Source organism: Archocentrus centrarchus, unplaced genomic scaffold (genome assembly GCF_007364275.1).
Source record: "Archocentrus centrarchus isolate MPI-CPG fArcCen1 unplaced genomic scaffold, fArcCen1 scaffold_50_ctg1, whole genome shotgun sequence".
NCBI lineage: Eukaryota > Metazoa > Chordata > Actinopteri > Cichliformes > Cichlidae > Archocentrus > Archocentrus centrarchus.
This window is the reverse complement of record NW_022060273.1, coordinates 1,464,751-1,482,133: the sequence shown is the minus strand read 5'-3', so window position 1 is coordinate 1,482,133 and position 17,383 is coordinate 1,464,751. Positions and strand designations below refer to the sequence as shown.

The 17,383-nt window shown below is 40.8% G+C and overlaps 1 protein-coding gene across 5 annotated transcripts in view; it reads right to left on the bottom strand.

The window, feature by feature from the left end:
- The window catches only part of hspa12a (heat shock protein 12A), a 77,769-nt gene extending 63,571 nt beyond the window's left edge, over positions 1–14,198 (bottom strand). For all 5 annotated transcript variants that reach the window (XM_030725230.1, XM_030725232.1, XM_030725234.1 and 2 more), the window contains exon 1: positions 13,896–14,198. In XM_030725230.1, the coding sequence (XP_030581090.1) occupies positions 13,896–13,938 (43 nt within the window). In that variant the 5' untranslated portion in view covers positions 13,939–14,198. The remainder of the gene's footprint in view (positions 1–13,895) is intronic.
- Positions 14,199–17,383: the final 3,185 nt, after the last annotated feature.

Here is a 17,383-nt window from a genome sequence, read left to right as displayed (position 1 = left end):
CTCCTCACTAGCATTAGCAGCATTAGTGCTAACGTTTTTTTTTTGTGGGTTTATTGGGGGCTGGCAAACCAACATAGAACTGCATTACCGCCACCTACTGGACTGGAGTGTGAATCACTCACGTATACACAAGCACACATTCTAAAAAGCTCTCCGTCGCTGCGATGGATTTCATTTAACACAGAGTGGATCATCACTAGAGTTGCCACCTGTCTCGTAAAATACAGAACCCCGTATGTTACGGGACTCCGTGGAATACGGCTCCGTAACATGCCGTGTTCCGTACTTTACGGGACGGGTGGCAACTGTCGCTGACATGCATTTCCACGCCTCCACTGCTCTCTGTGTGTCTGTGTGTGTTGTGCTCGCTGAGAATTTCAGCTGCTATTTTTGTCTTTACTTCAGCTGTAGCTACCAGAACTGGTTTGCTAGCGAGCGCGGGCCATTAGCACTAGCCATGGTTCGGTACCGGAAGGCCCCCCAGGACCGAGGGGCTCCTTCAAAATATTTTTTATACTTTAATCCCTTATTAGTGACTAAATATAGACCTGCAGTAGAAACGTATTTTCGAGAATGCTTGTGAATACAAAGCATTACACCATTACTCACACATGCGCCATGGCTCCCGCAGCCACTAGTTTTTCAAAACACTCATAGCAGGCAGCGGTTTTAACTGCGCAAGCGCAAAGAGGCGAAGCTGTGACGGTGAGCTCAAGTAGTGAAAAAGGAAATGTTTTTCCAGCGTCCAAAACAGCAGCTTTTTCTTTTAGTAACCACCATTAAATCTGTGAAACAGCTGGAGGTCCTTCATCAAGCACCTGATCAGCAAGTGTTAAGGTGAAGAAAAGAGAACTTTGTAGCTGCTCCATCCACCGCTGTTTGTTCACATGGCGAGAAACTGCAGTACGGAAGTTAAAATATGCAGATAAACTGTTAATAAAAAAAGTATTTCTTATCCGATTACTCGATTAATCGCTGGAATAATCGATAGAATACTCGATTACTAAAATAATCGTTTTATGCAGCCCTACTTAGAACTGTACAAGATCAACAAGAACCTAAGAGCTTTAATCAAGAACTCAATGATAATGCAGAAAACAACACTAGAGGCCAACTTCAAGCCAATTGCACAAGTCAACATCAAGTGTGGGATTTACCAAGGAGATGCTCTGCCCTCACCGCTGTTTTGCATAGGCCTGAACCCCCTCAGCCATGTCACTAACAAGACTGGCTATGGATACCAACTACAGAATGGAGCAATCATCAGCCACCTCCTCAACATGGATGACATCAATTATCTTCACTGATCCAGACCACTAGGATCTACAGCAATGACATCGGAATGTTATTTGGAATGAAGTACAGGCATATGGTAACAAAGAGAGGGAAGGTAGTCAGAACTGAGGGGACTGCACTACCAAAAGGCAATATTGTAGACATTAAGGACAACTACAAGTACCTTGGAATCCCACAGGCATTTGGGAACCATGAAGAGGTCACTAGGAAAGCTGCGACTGCCAAGTACCTGCAGAGAGTAAGGCAAGACCTAAAGAGTGAGCTGAAAGGGAAGAACAAGATCCAGGCAATCAACACCTACTCCCTGACCTGCTGATCAAAGGAGGAGATAGAAATCACTGACATCAAGACAAGAAAGTTCCTTACCATGCATGGAGGGTTTAATCCCAAATCCAGCACCCCAAGACTGCATGCTAAGAGGAAGGAAGGAGGATGAGGACTAGTGAGTGTCAGAACCACTATCCTGGATGAAACAAAAATCCATGAATACATCAGAAAGATGGCCACAAAGGATCATGTGCTTAGTGAGTACCTCAGGCAGCAAAAACCTGAGAAAGAACAGGAACCATTGTGGAAGGAAAGGCCCCTGCATGGCATGTACCACCAGCAGATAGAAAAAAGTGGCTGATATCCAAAAATCCTACCAATGGCAAAAAAATAGCAAAGAGGAACAGTACACCCTGGACAGGTCAACAGCCTGTTGCAAGGCTAACACCTCGGCGGTGGAAAAGTAGCACCTTTTGGACTGTAGGAGGAAGCTGGAGCACCTGGAGAGAACCCACACAGACATGGGAAGAATATGCAAACTCCACACAGAAAGGCCCTGGCCAGATGGTGGATTTGAACCCACTTTCTTACTGTGTGCTAAACACAGTGCCACTGTGCTGCCACATTACAATTATGTTACTATTTTTTAATTTTTTTTTACACTACATCAGACAACTTAAAATAATGCTTGTTTTTGCCTAAATAATGCCTCGGATTCCTGTGGTATCAAAAATGGTATTGAGCAGTAAGCCTTTTCCTGGGTATGAGCATTGAGCTCAAAATTTTAGTATCATGACCACACAGAAAGGACCCAGCTGGGACTCAAAGTCCACAGTGTTAACCATTGATGAGTGTAAATAAAATAGGTGAATGATGTGAATAAATTTTATTTACCTTGGTCCTAATGTCATTTATTATTTTACTAGTAAATACCAGTTCACTAATCTGTTACTGAATTGGTACATATAGCTTGAAAGTACATATTTATATCCATCCATCCATTCATTTTTTTTGCCACTTATCCAGGTACAGGTCACAGCAGTCTAAGTTGAGATGGCTAGATCTCCCTCTCCCCAGGTCTTCAGGGATGCGCCAAGACATTCCCAGTGCTGGAGAGACATAATCTCTCCAGCATGTCCTGTGTCTGCCACAGTGTCTCCTCCTGTTGGGATATGCCCTATACACCATAGCTAGGAGGTGTCTAGGAAGCATTGTAGTCAGGTGCCCGGACCACCTCAACTGGCTCATTTCAATGTGGAGGAGTAGTGCTCTACTCCGAGACCTTCCCAAATGACTACAGTTCTCACCTTTATGTTTTACACTTTATTTCATAAAGTTGTGCTGAAGTTGCCCATAAAAGAAGGATTTTGAGTCCCTTCTTCACAGTGAGGAACACAGATTACTGATTTAACACCTGATCAGTACTTGGTATTGGCAGGTATGGCTATGCTATACCTGCTGAACTGCAAAAAGTTGGACTGGTGCATTCCGAGATAGCACACAAGATTGCAGTGGTTTTGTATGATGATTGCTCAATTGTACCTCTGCTTTCAGGATTACTTGAGCTGGACAACAGCTCTAAATGACTCAGGACCACTGCGGTCCTCCACCAGCAGTAATGTCCACCTCAAAACTGCTGTTTGTGGCATAGGTGAGTTGTAGTTCTCTATGTCTTGTCTCCCTCTATGTGTCTCTGGTCTAGAGGAAATCCTGTCAAACATGAACGCCTGCCTGCATCCTAAGCCCCTCCAGGCACCCACTCTTAACCTTTTAAACACTTTATGCATTTTTAAAGATTAGACAGTGGGAGGAGTTAGAGTTAAAGCTGCTGTTTTCAGGTAACACTTCAATAACATTTGAACTGAACATGTGAAGTGTCACCTGTTCAGTAGTCACAGTAGTATGATTAAGCAGTGCCAACTAGATGTAACATTTATTTTCTGAGTATATCAAGTACCTTCAAATTTGATTCACATTTCCAAACTTTAAATTTGAAAGACCCAAAGGTTGCATTGTACATTACAACAAATACTTTAATATTAACCATTTACAGAAATTGCAAACAGAAAAAAGGCAGGTTCCTGAAGAGGTCACACTGAGGAAATGCCTTCAAACTCTGCAGAACAATGGCTTTCCTTCCTGCGTGTCTGTAATAGAAAAACTGACAACAACAAAAGCTGCACTCAAATACAGCCTGAGTACTGAAGACAATATGCTAAACCAAGGTTAGATAAAAATAGATAACTGCTATGCTGAGTAATTATCTGGAGTAATTTTCAACTACAATATACCTGGTTTAACAGGAGATTTTTCATAGTTAGCGTGTTTGGTGTTCTCTTATTGTTTCACATGCATTGTTTTGTTTTTGTTTCTTTTTAGATCCACTTCTGGAGCCATGTTTTTTTTTTTTTTTTTTTTTTAATGTGTGCATATTCAAACATCACCTGCAAAGAGTGACAACTAAAACTTAATTTATCCAACTGCAGTTGCATGCTCAAAGGTAATTCTGTGATGCCCCTATATATCTATTATCTGATGATAAAATATTTTGTTACAAAAAATACTCATACCAGCTTTGTCAGCCTGGCTACAGTGGTGAAAAGAAACCTGGGGTTGTTCTTATTTTCTTCAATTAATGATGAGTAGTAAGATGTCCTAGCTTTATGAAGGGCTTTTTTTTTTTATAGAGCAACAAACTCTTTTTCCAGGCTAAACGAGCATCTTCTAATTTAGTGAGACGCCATTCCTTCTCCAGCTTACAGGTTAAAGCTGCGCGTTTGTGAATTATACCACGGAGTCAGACCCTTCTGATTTTAGGCTCTCTTTTTCTCTTATTGTATCACATGTATTGCTTTTTTGTTGTTGTTTTTGTTTGTTTGTTTGTTTTTAGATCTGCTATAAATGTGCATTATAAAGGTGCAGAATAATGTTCATGGAGCCACAGCATCCAGAGTCGTACGCAGTGCGGATGTAAAAGTATTGATGAGATAATCTCCTCTCTGGGAGCAGACTTTAGGGAGCTACTCTGTCCTGTGGTGGCACATGGCATTGAAGAACATAATAATCTGTTCTATGATGAAATATTTCTATCCTAATGGGAGTGGTCTCTCCCACAGTGCTCACTGGCTGTAAAATTTCTTTGTCTTTGTAGTCACAAACACAAATTAACATTTATGGGACACTTTTGGACAGATGCTTGACAACATGACACTTCAAGTTGTTTTTTTTTTCTTTAATATGTTACCCATTCTTGTCATAGTGAGACCAGGGGCAGCCAATTTTCCCAGCATGAGAAACAGGGACTATTGTGGAGGGCTAGATCAATATGCTTATAAAGAGATAAAATTAACATTGAACAGCATTTAGTTCAGCTTATTGGTGTGGGCCTCCACAACAGTCCCAGTTTCTCATATTGGGAAAATGAACTGCCCACCCCTGTATTGTGTAGTTTATAGTACAACACTGTTTAATTGGACAGCACAAAGAAAGACTGCAGAATTTTAAGCAATATGGCACAATGCAGACTTCCTAACAATGTTTTCTTTTCCAAATGAGCACTGTTTCCGCCCTCCCTTCAAAAAACTACTATCTGATGGCCTAACTTAAGCCCCTCCCCATCCTGTAACCCACTTCTCTGCAAATCAGCATTTCCTTCAACACATGGATCATCTGAAAGACTGAATCCTGAAAACGGCCTCTGGCTCCCATTTTCTCTATAACATTCCATGGCATATCTTCATGGGAGTGGGATCATTTTTCTTCTCCCTCTTTTTGCCATTTTGCTCAGGTAGGAGTGGTGATTAGGCTATTTACATTATATTGCCTTTCATATGAACTGGTGTGATGGTGCTAACAAGTGTCTTTATATGTATTTTCTGGTTATGTTCCACAGAGCCTCTCCAGCTTTTTCTTAGTCTTTTTTCTGACCTATGCAAGAGAACACATTGTCTGTGGAACTTCACAACCTCATACAAACCTGCCTCTAAATTATCCCTATCTGAGTGAACAGTTTACCAAGGTAATGGCTCATGTATAAACATGAGAAAAAAATGTGTGAAGTGGTTTTAACAATGTTTTCCAAAAGCAGCAGCAGCTGCCGAGAAAGCAACGGCTTTTAAATACCAAATTATATTTTGCATTTTATATTTATCTTTGATGTTTAATAAAAGTGCTTGTGACACATCACACATGTTGATTTCATAGATAACATAGAGGGATACACATCATGTTCACCATTCAGCCTAAAAATATTGAGATGAGGTTTTTTTCCCCAAATATCAGTTGTTATAGTTTTGTAACTGTATGTAATGGGGCAGCTGTGGCTCAGGTCCACAATGCTATGTTGTAGCTCTGTACTGTCACCTGAGGGACAGTGACAAAAATGTGGAAAAAGTGTGGAACGACTGATTATGTGGGGTATTTTTGTGTATGTATTAACTACTCTGTGAATTCACAATGAGCAAGTTGGCATCACGTGTGCTGCCTCTGCCAATCGACCGATCCTTCCCTAAACGATCTATTATTTCCAATTCACAATTATGCTTTGAAGCAGGCTATCCTGCAATCCTACAATCTGATTTTGAAAAAATACTGCCTGGAATTTATGTGTCAAAACATCATAAAATACTTACATAGTGCAGTTTTTGTAACACAATTTGAACAATTTCTCTAAAAAGCAGATCATCTGGCAAATCAAGGTCATGAGTGCCACAGGTCTGTAGTGTTTTTACTCACGGATTTGACAAGTGAGAAGCAGTGTTCTTTCTTCACATGCTATAAACAGACTCACTCTTTGTACTTAATATAAAGCCAATATAAAAGTTCTACTCTGGTAACTTCTTGCAACACACTGAATTTACTACGTATACATTTTCACACATGCAGCACATCTTTTCTAGACACTGCCCAACAAGGCGCAGAGAGTAGCGGGAACACAAATGCCTGGGTGGACATTAAAAGATCATTAACCTGCCAGTCACATATCCAGTTGTGCTGTTTCATACTGCAGTTAGTGGGAGTAACAGTATAGTGTATTCAAAGCCTGGGAGTGGTCCTCCGTGTGGTGCATTTTGCACACTTTATTCAAGCTTAACACAAACTCTCTCCTACTGAGAGAGGACAACTATGGACAAGGTCCCAACCTGTTTATCCCAATATTTTCTGGAATTCATGTGTGAACGCAACTTATCAGAGAAAATGGCAGAGCTGTGTTAAATCCCCCAACCCCCTCAACAACCTTTGTCAACCAAAACCTTGTGTTCCATCACTACTCACAATTCAAAGACTGATTTGAACAACATTCAAAAGTCACTGAGCACAGTTGTGTAAATGAAGTGCTTTTTTTTGTTTTCTATCTACCTCCTTTGGAGGAAAAGCTTCAGCTTCAGAGCTGAACTTGATTTGCAGAAGCAGAGTTAACCCTTGATTATACTCTGTCACGGACATGGACAGCTGGAGAACTTCTTTGAAGTAAATGGACTAGTTCTTATATAGCAGTATGAGCAGTATGAGCACTCAAAGCACTTATACAACATGTTTACATTCACCCATGCACTCCCATTCATACAAGCACTTCCATGTTTACTAAGCTAAGTGCTTTTAATTAGCTAACACTCACACGCATTCATACTCCGACGGGACAGTCGGAGAGCAACTTGGGGTTAAGTATCTTGCCCAAGGATACATTGGCATGTAGCCTGGAGTAGCCAGGAATCAAACCGCTGACCTTCCAACCAGTAAGTGACCTGCTCTACGTACTGAGCTACAGCCACCCACAAAGTCCACACTAAAGCACCAACTACGCATGGGGCGCATGCGTAGTTGGTGCATTGATATGTAAATTCTCCATGACTGAATTAGCGCTGTCACAAAAAATCAGGCAGGGATGCAGACATCCGCATAGACCCTTGCATTCACTGTCTCATGATGAAATTTACATCACACTCATCTAGCAGACTAATGGATGCAGAAAGTATAATCTCAGTATAATGCCAGGCATAGTGTTTCCTCTAAAAAGACTACTGTCTGGAGGGGAAAGGTAGTCAGGGTCCCCAGCCACCAAACATTCATCAGCCCCTCCAATTTCTACATGCAATGCATATAATTTACCAGAATGAATACAGTATTATCCCCCACAATGTCATGTGAATGGGAGAATTGCAACATTGCAAAAGCACATTGTGAACCAAAATGGCTACGCCCAGTGGTCAATTGCTAGCAGCTTAGCACTAGGGTTGTATAGTTTAAGTGACAGTAAAATGTTACTGTTGCTCCAGCTACAAATATCCCAGAGAAGAGCAGCAGCTCTAAAACAGAGACACGTTCACCAGCTGCACATGCATCACATCTAACTATGCAGTCAGACAGCTACGTATGTATGTCTGTCTAATGCATCCACTAGACAGAGGATGGTACAAGTGGCAACACCACTTATGCTATTCACTTCTGGAGTGCCAGCAAGATAGACAGCAAGTGGTTTGCAAGACTCAAACCACTCGCTGTCTATCTTACTTTAAGCTTTTTTTTTCTGGATTTACTAAATTTTGGGTGGTGATGAGATTGTAATATCTGCTGTGACATCTTCCACTTCAACTCTAAAAAAAAGAAAAAAATTAAATTGTGCATTTTGAGAATAAAGTCAAAATTTCGAGAAAGAAGTCGAAATACTATTTTGAGATTAAAGTCGTCATTTCAAGTCAAACAACTGCCAAGGCTGCTCTACCCTCTACAGAATGCCTTAGGTAGATGAAACAACTTGATCAGCTGTCTTATTGTGTCTTGTGATTCAACATATCCCACAAAGGTGCACAAAGGTGCATCTGTCTGGTGCCAGTTTGTGTGGTTCTTCATTCTATGCAGATGCAGCTTTCTGCACCATCTCTTTAACGTCTTCACACTTATCATGTTTAACACTACATCATGTTTATGTACTAAAAGAGAAATAATTTCCTTCCTGTTTCTTCTCCTTGAGGCTCTCTCTTTCCCTCTCTCTGTTGGTGTGTTTGTGTGTGCAGTTAGCCTTGCGTCTGTGTTTCAGGGGCCAGATTTCCTTGGTTTCCCATACTTCTTTCTCCCACACCTGAAGGTGATAAGCACACCTGTGTGCCACCACCTTGTTTGGCTGCGGTTATTTAAATGGAGGGATGACCTTCAGTTGATGCCTGACTATTGAACTAACACTGTTAGTGAACCATTATTCACCTCTTTTTTCCTCTGTGCAAAAACCTGAAAGTGGACCTGAGTGAGTTACTGAAAAAGAGAGACTATTGTGGGAAAATACTGTGGATATTCCTGTATTTGGACCTTTCACCAACTGATGTAACTGTTAGTTATTTCACTAACTGCCTTTTGCCTCAAGCCTTTGTGACTAACCATATTGTAAATCAACCTAACTTTTCCACAAGTCTCATATTTTTTTAGTCCAACTCACTCTGTGATCCTTGACATTGCCAGAGTTGTGAAATCCCTGAATTATCAACATCCAAATATGAGACTTTATGGCTCAAATCAGCCTTCCTGAGCCATTACTCATCTTGTCACTGGTACATAAAACAACACACACCCACCTGATCAACCTAATTTTTTTTAAAACTCGGGCTGGGAACCTCTGGACAACCAGTTATGGGTATATTTGAATGTGATTTCAGTTATTTGGAATTTTACTTTTGTATATTATATTAAAAATCACAAATGATTTTATCTCATCTTTTTTGATTTCAACAGTATGAAGTTTGATTCCAATAGTGTGTATTTTTTGGCAGTGCTGCATTTGACTTTGTCATGATACGGTAGTGAGGTAGGCAGGATGTGGACCCAGAATGCAGGACTCAGAGACAGAGGTGAACTCAAAACACAGCTTTTATTGCTGGCAGGAAGCAGGGAATAAACTAAACGTAAAGAACATGGCTGCTTGGACTAAATGGAAACAGAGCAGAGAAACTCACTTCAATGAGGGACAAGGTGACAATGAACCAAGGATAACAAAGGGCTTAAATACACACAGGGTGATCAGGGAAAACAGAACAAAACTAAGGAGAACAGGTGAATGGTAAATGGACTAGTTCTTATATAGCGCTTTTCTACTCAGTCAGAGCACTCAAAGCGCTTATACAACACGTTTTTTACATTTACCCATGCACACCCATTCATACAAGCACTTCCATGTTAACTAAGCTAAGTGCTTTTTAATTATATAACATCCACACACATTCATACTCCGACGGAACGGTCAGAGAGCAACTTGGGGTTAAGTATCGTGCCCAAGGATACATTGGCATGTAGCCTGGAGTAGCCAGGAATCGAACCCCTGACCTTCCGATCAGTAGGTGACCTGCTCTACCTACTGAGCTACAGCCACCTGAATCAAACATAAGAGACCAGACAAGACAACACAGGATGTGACTACGCATGACACAAATGCAGACTTGACAACTAGACTAGGCAGGGACTCAGTGAAAGCAATAACTGTAACTAAGAACATAACTCCAGAACTAAACTAATGCGTTCTAAGGCTATAACAAAAACTCAACCAGGAACTAAAGATACAAAACTCAATATTGCAAAACCTACAAACTAAGAATCTAAACCAGAAGCAGACAAAGGGAATGACAATATCAGGACCTCAACAAAACCAAAAAACACAAAACACTGGGCAAAAGGCCTAGGACCGTGACAGACTTCTGATGTGTCTGGCACACTTTTTTTTTTATTTTTATGTTGAGAACGGTTCTTTGTGATTCAGGTCCTGACCGGTGTGCAGATTGATGCTAGTTTGCCATGGTAACACCCTGAACTCCTCTACACTACAGAGGAATCAGAAAACCCATCAATACTCTAAAATGCTTAAAGGGAAAGTGCTCTCTCAGCCACACCTTATTTTATGTTGAGACCAGTGAGAAACTGAAAAGACTCTAGGGTGGCAAAATTCATGCATAGTCATTCAATGTACTGGACAGTTTTATGAAGAGATGGTGTTGCAGGTTGACAAAGCTATGATCCAGCAGCATACCAGTTAACTCTGTCTGACTCATGGATGATCCAGCTCTATGTTAATTTAGCTTCATGCTGGAAATAGGAAATAAAATCTTGTGAATGTCTGTCTCCCTCATTTGTCCTTTATGCAGAGCTGTTCTGTAGAGATATACGAATGAATTGCATTAAACTGTACCAAATCACCCCACCCAAACCCCCACGGCCTCAGCAGTCACCAGGCTTAAGAAGTTTTATGGCAGAAACCCTAATTATTTATTAATTAACTCAAAAGGAATCCAGGCTATAGCTAAGCCACCCACTAGCAGGTTGATTTTTTTTTTTTTTGTCCTTAGAACCAAGAAGCTAGCCCAGCCAGGGGTGGGGGCAGTGGGGCAGTGCATGTCTGGTGTCGACTGCAAGCCTGGATAAATGGGGAGGGCTACATCAGGAAGGGCATCCAGGGTAAAGTCTTTGACAAATCAAACATGAAGATCATCAATAAAATTTCCATATTGGATCTGCATGGATTACCAGTGCTGTTGACCAGCAGGGTGGAAACTGTGCTACTTTTGGCCAAAGACAAAGGAAAAGGAGAGGAGGAAGGCGTTTGGAGGCAGCAAGAAAAAGAACATGCAGAGGTGTGACAGAAGAGGCTAGAGTGAGACGGAGGAAGATGATTCACTTGAGACTTAGAATCAAGAACCTGGAACCTAACCATCATATGCATAAACATGTCAAACATATTTCTGAAAATGCCAAACTCAGTACAGGTTTCCTGAGCTATATTGTTTGGGAAAGTAAAATTGTGGTTATATGAATGCCTGGGTGTGATGTCATGACACAGATGCATGTCCAAAACAAATGATTGTACCAACAGTTACCCCTGAAAAGGAGCTCAGATTTACAATCTCCTCCTATGATTGATTTACATTTTGTTCCTGAAACTGAAAGGGCTGCAAACAGTGGGAACAAAATATGCCACAATAAATACATTAGAAGCTACTTTGGTTGTTTCCTTATTCACAAGGAGTCGCCACAGCAGGTATCGCCCCATGTTTGATTTTTTTTTTTTTTTTACACCAGATGCCCTTCCTGATACAACCCCAAAGGACTGAACTGAGGATCATTTGCTTGTTAGAGAAATGTGTAAACCACTGAATGAAATGTAAAAATGTTTAATATTTTTACTTTTTTGTTTTTCTTTTTTTGCTTCTATCTTCTAGAAGGGCAAATCGGGCTTATTTCAGCTACAGATTATCATGGCTGAACAGTGAGAAATGAAAAAGCAGTTGTATGTTTGGCATCTAACAGCATGCATACTTTCCATTTATTCTGAACTATGTGAACCCATAAAGGTTCAGCCAGTGAACAAAAGGTCCCTTTCATCGTCCAAGTGCTGCTGTGAAGATGGAAGATACACAAGCATCAGGTTAATGACTGCCCAGAAAATGAGTTCAAACGCAGAGACTTTCCCAACTTAGATTTAGAGATGTCAAGTCTAATGTGAGAAATAGTGCTATAAACAGCCCGAATTGAACATACCATCTGCTTAATTGTTGACATTTATCATGACTGCACACTGCATAACCATTGTGCACTTCCCTGCAGTTTATCGTGACTGCAGGGAGGAGCACTACATTGGGAAATAAGCAGTGATGTTGGATTCATGCCATATCACTGCTTATTTCAAAAAAGTACAAGAGTTTGAATTCTTAAAGTGTATCCAACATTTATTCACAATGGCTTTCCTCTTGTGTTTAAAGTATTTTGGAAAGCTAAAATCAGAACAAAACACTAAAGAGGCAGAAAATGTATCTGCAGATTATACATAATGTCACTGACATCTTCTTTCATCCCAGAGACACAAATGCATATGCAGTGTGATCAACTCTCAACTTACACCATTTATGAAACTCTTTCTTTACAACCAACTCATACAGGTAGTAGGAATCCTTGTGAGTAAGAACTCTGTTCAGTTGTCTTACACACAATCTATTCAAGTATTACTTTATTACCCCACAAGTAAAGAGACAGACTTTAACAAGGAGTAATTTTTAGCCTTTGGAGTTCTAGTCAAACAACATCTTCTATCAAGCTCTCATCCCTGTGAGACATCATCAGGGTGCAATCTCTATGGCATTCATTCTGGTAGATTACATAAGTCTGGAGAGCTGCCATGAGGCCCCACAAAGGATAGTCCTTTTGTTTGATTGTTTGGTTTTTGGTGAGGAAAGAGATTCTGCAGACTTCTAACCAGCTGAGCTCCATGTAATTTTTTTTCAAATTTAAAGTCTTCTCTTCACAATACCAACAGCAAAAGCTAAACTTCAGCTATAACTTCATATAAATTACCCAAAGTAGTTCAAATACTGTAAGTGTAGTACAGTCACCTGACAGGATTTTAACTTTTGTGTGTGTGTGTGTGTGTGTGTGTGTGTGGTTGGGGGGGGGGGGGGGGGGGGGGGGTAGGAATTGTCACCATTGCCATTTAGAACATTGTATAAAATCCCACTGGATAATCCTAGAGGATGAAACTGTCAAAATGAATCCTGCTTGGTACATTAAATTGTACATCTGGAGTGCAAAAGACTACAAATAACTGTTAGTGATAACTGTTTATTTCAGCTAGCAACAATAAAATGACGTACCAGAGATGATGATGAGAAATGATGTACCAGATGGAAGACAGTTATCTTTAACAGAGTGGATTTAGAAAACCAAGTACGACAGTGATGTGAAATACAGCTCAGGACTCTAGCCCCACCAGACACTGTAGCAGCGCCGGCTGGGCGGGTGATGAGCACTACGTTACCTGAGGACATGGTGCAGACTTTTTTGCTGCATTGAGTCACAACTCCGGTGGGATGGGCCACGTGACCAAACTCCGCACCGTTATGGAGGATAGACCTGATATGTATCAGCTCTCTGGCGACGACCTGACACACTGAGCTCACACTCTTAGTCGGAAAACACGAGCCAGAGTGATCAACTTATCGCCATGTTCTTTACATGTTCTTTCTCGGTGCAGGCTAGTTGGCCAGGTCCTGTACACTGCGGGTGCCCTTGGAAAGCCCGGGCAGGGCTTCACAGCTCATACAGCCTCCCTGCACTGCAGCAAAGGTGTCGCGCAGACTTTTTAGGCAGCCTTACACCGAAATTTAGCAGTCCTTAATGCCCACAGCCTTCATTTAACCTTCAATCTCGGGAATCTTAAGAGGAGGTCCCGTGAACGCGTCCCACAGACGACCACGCCGAAGAGCAACTGCGTACGTGCGCGTGCGTTAATTGCGATCACTGAGTACCGCAGCTTTCAACAATTCATAAAAAGGATCTTTCTAACGTTACGACACAAGCGAACTCACCTGTTATTATCTTCTCTGTCACTGCGTCTTTCTCGGTCATCATATCTCGCAGTTTCACCTCCTCCCGAGCCTTCTCTCCGATACAGCTACACCAAGCAATTTTCCTGGTTTACTGGGAACACCGGGCCAAAGAAGAAGAAAAAAACATCAATAAAAATGTTATTTACGCCACGAAGACGATGTCCACTTCAACTTCGCTTTACCACTTTCCGTTTTATGGATAAGACCTTAAAATACTCATGGGAAAGGTTTGGGATTATGAGGTTCTAGAAGTAGGAGGGGTGCAAGAGAGCTTCAGCAGGGAGGATGTTGGACCCCAGACTTGCTGCTGCTGTTCCTCTATCCGCCCCTCCCATCACAGTCACGGCTGTCCTGGCCAGGAATGCTGCCCCTGTCCGGTCTGATGCAGAGATGCAGTGCTCCACATCATACAAGCATCCAAACTCCATTTAATTGGAACTTTATGAATAAATTGACCTATGAGTGAATAAGTGATTAAATATATTAAACTTATAATCCAATTTCATCTGCAGTTCAGGTTAGATAAATACAGAAGACCTTTTTTTTTCTCCAATATAAACAGTCTAAAGAGCTGGTAGATAAGGTGGATTGACATTTTTAAGATTTATTGTACCGCGTACCTTCAATAATATGGTAAATGGACTGGTTCTTATGTAGCGCTTTTCTACTCTACACAAGCATGCAAAATACTTTATACAGCATGTCTCATTCACACACACTCTTTCTACATCTGTGCTTTCTATTTAACATTCACACACACATTCACACACAATCAATTCAATTCAATTTTAATTCAATTCAATTTTATTTATATAGCATCAAATCACAACAGTCACCTCAAGGTGCTTTGTATTGTGGGTAAAGACCCTACAATAATACAGAGAAAACCCAACAGTCAAAATGACCCCCTATGAGCAGCACTTGGCGACAATGGAAAGGAAAAACTCCCTTTTAACAGGAAGAAACCTCCAGCAGAACCAGGCTCAGGGAGGGGCAGTCATCTGCTGTGACCGGTTGGGCTGAGTAGAGAGAAAAGACATGCTGTGGAAGAGAGCCAGAGATTAATAACAATTAATGATTAAATGCAGAGTGGAGTATAAACAAAGTAAATAAGGTCAATGAAAAGAAACAGTGCATTATGTGAACCCCCCAGCAGCCTAGGCGTATAGCAGCATAACTAAGGGGTGGCTCAGCGTCACCTGATCCAGCCCTAACTATAAGCTTGATCATAAAGGAAAGTTTTAAGCCTAATCTTAAAAATAGAGAGGGTGTCTGTCTCCCGAATCCAAGCTGGAAGCTGGTTCCACAGAAGAGGCGCCTGAAAGCTGAAGGCTCTGCCTCCCATTCTACTCTTAAGTATCCTAGGAACCACAAGTAAGCCAGCAGTCTGAGAGCGAAGTGCTCTGTTGGGGTGATATGGGACTATGAGGTCTTTGAGATAAGATGGGGCCTGATTATTCAAGACCTTGTATGTGAGGAGAAGAATTTTAAATTCTATTCTAGATTTAACAGGGAGCCAATGAAGAGAAGCCAATATGGGAGAAATCTGCTCTCTCTTTCTAGTCCCTGTCAGTACTCTAGCTGCAGCATTTTGGATCAGCTGAAGGCTTTTCAGGGAGCTTTTAGGACAGCCTGATAATAATGAATTACAATAGTCCAGCCTAGAAGTAATAAATGCATGAATTAGCTTTTCAGCATCACTCTGAGAAAGGATGTTTCTAATTTTAGAAATATTGCGCAAATGCAAAAAAGCGGTCCTACATATTTGTTTAATATGTGCATTGAAGGACATATCCTGGTCAAAAATGTCTCCAAGATTTCTCACAGTGTTACTGGAGGCCAAAGGTAATACCATCCAGAGTAAGTATCTGGTTTGACACCATGTTTCTATGATTTGTGGGGCCGAGAACAAGAATTTCAGTTTTATCTGAATTTAGAAGCAGGAAATTAGAGGTCATCCAGGCCTTAATATCTTTAAGACATTCCTGCAGTTTAACTAATTGATGTGTGTCATCTGGCTTCATTGATAGGTAAAGCTGAGTATCATCTGCATAACAATGAAAATTGATACAATGCTTTCTAATAATACTGCCTAAGGGAAGCATGTATAATGTAAATAGAATTGGTCCTAGCACAGAACCCTGTGGAACTCCATAATTAACCTTAGTGTGTGAAGAAGACTCCCCATTTACATGAACAAATTGGAGTCTATTAGATTAATATGATTCAAACCACTGCAGTGCAGTACCTTTAATACCTATAGTATGCTCTAATCTCTGTAATAAAATGTTATTGTCAGCAGTATCAAAAGCTGCACTGAGGTCCAACAGGACAAGTACAGAGATGAGTCCACTGTCAGAGGCTCTAAGAAGATCATTTGTAACCTTCACTAATGCTGTTTCTGTACTGTGATGAATTCTGAAACCTGACTGAAACTCTTCAAATAAACCGTTCCTCTGCAGATGATCAGTTAGCTGTTTTACAACTACTCTTTCAAGAGTCTTTGAGAGAAAAGGAAGGTTGGAGATTGGCCTATAATTAGCTAAGACAGCTGGGTCAAGTGATGGCTTTTTAAGCAGAGGTTTAATTACAGCCACTCTAAAAACCTGTGATAAATAGCCAACTAATAAAGACAGATTGATCATTTTTAAGATTGAAGCATCAATAATTGGAAAGACTTCTTTGAACAGTCTAGTAGGAATGGGATCTAATAAACATGTTGCTGGTTTGGAGGAAGTAACTATTGAAGTTAACTCTGAAAGATCAACTGGAGCCAAAGAGTCTAAACAAATACCAGCAGTGCTGAAAGCAGCCGAACATGAAGATAAATCTTTGAGATGTTATGAATAATTTTTTCTCTAATGTCTAAAATTTTATTTATAAAGAAATCCATGAAGTCACTACTAGTTAACGTGAAAGGAATACTCGGCTCAGCTCTGACTCTTTGTCAGCCTGGCTACAGTGCTGAAAACAAACCTGGGGTTGTTCTTATTTTCTTCAATTAATGATGAGTAGTAAGATGTCCTAGCTTTACGGAGGGCTTTTTTTAAAATAGAGCAACAAACTCTTTTTCCAGGCTGAATGAGCATCTTCTAATTTAGTGAGACGCCATTCCCTCTCCAGCTTTCGGGTTATCTGCTTTAAGCTGTGCGTTTGTGAATTATACCACGGAGTCAGGCACTTCTGATTTGAAGCTTTCCTTTTCAGAGGAGCCACAGTATCCAAAGTTATACGCAGTGAGGATGTAAAACTATTGACGAGATAATCAACCTCACTGGGAGCAGAGTTTAGGTAGCTGCTCTGTACTGTGTTGGCACTGAAGAGCATAACAATGAAGGAATTAGATCCTTAAACTTAGTTACAGCACTTTCAGAAAGACTTCTACTGTAATAAAACTTATTCCCCACTGCTGTGTAATCCATTAAAGTAAATGTAAATGTTACTAAGAAATGATCAGACAGGAGGGG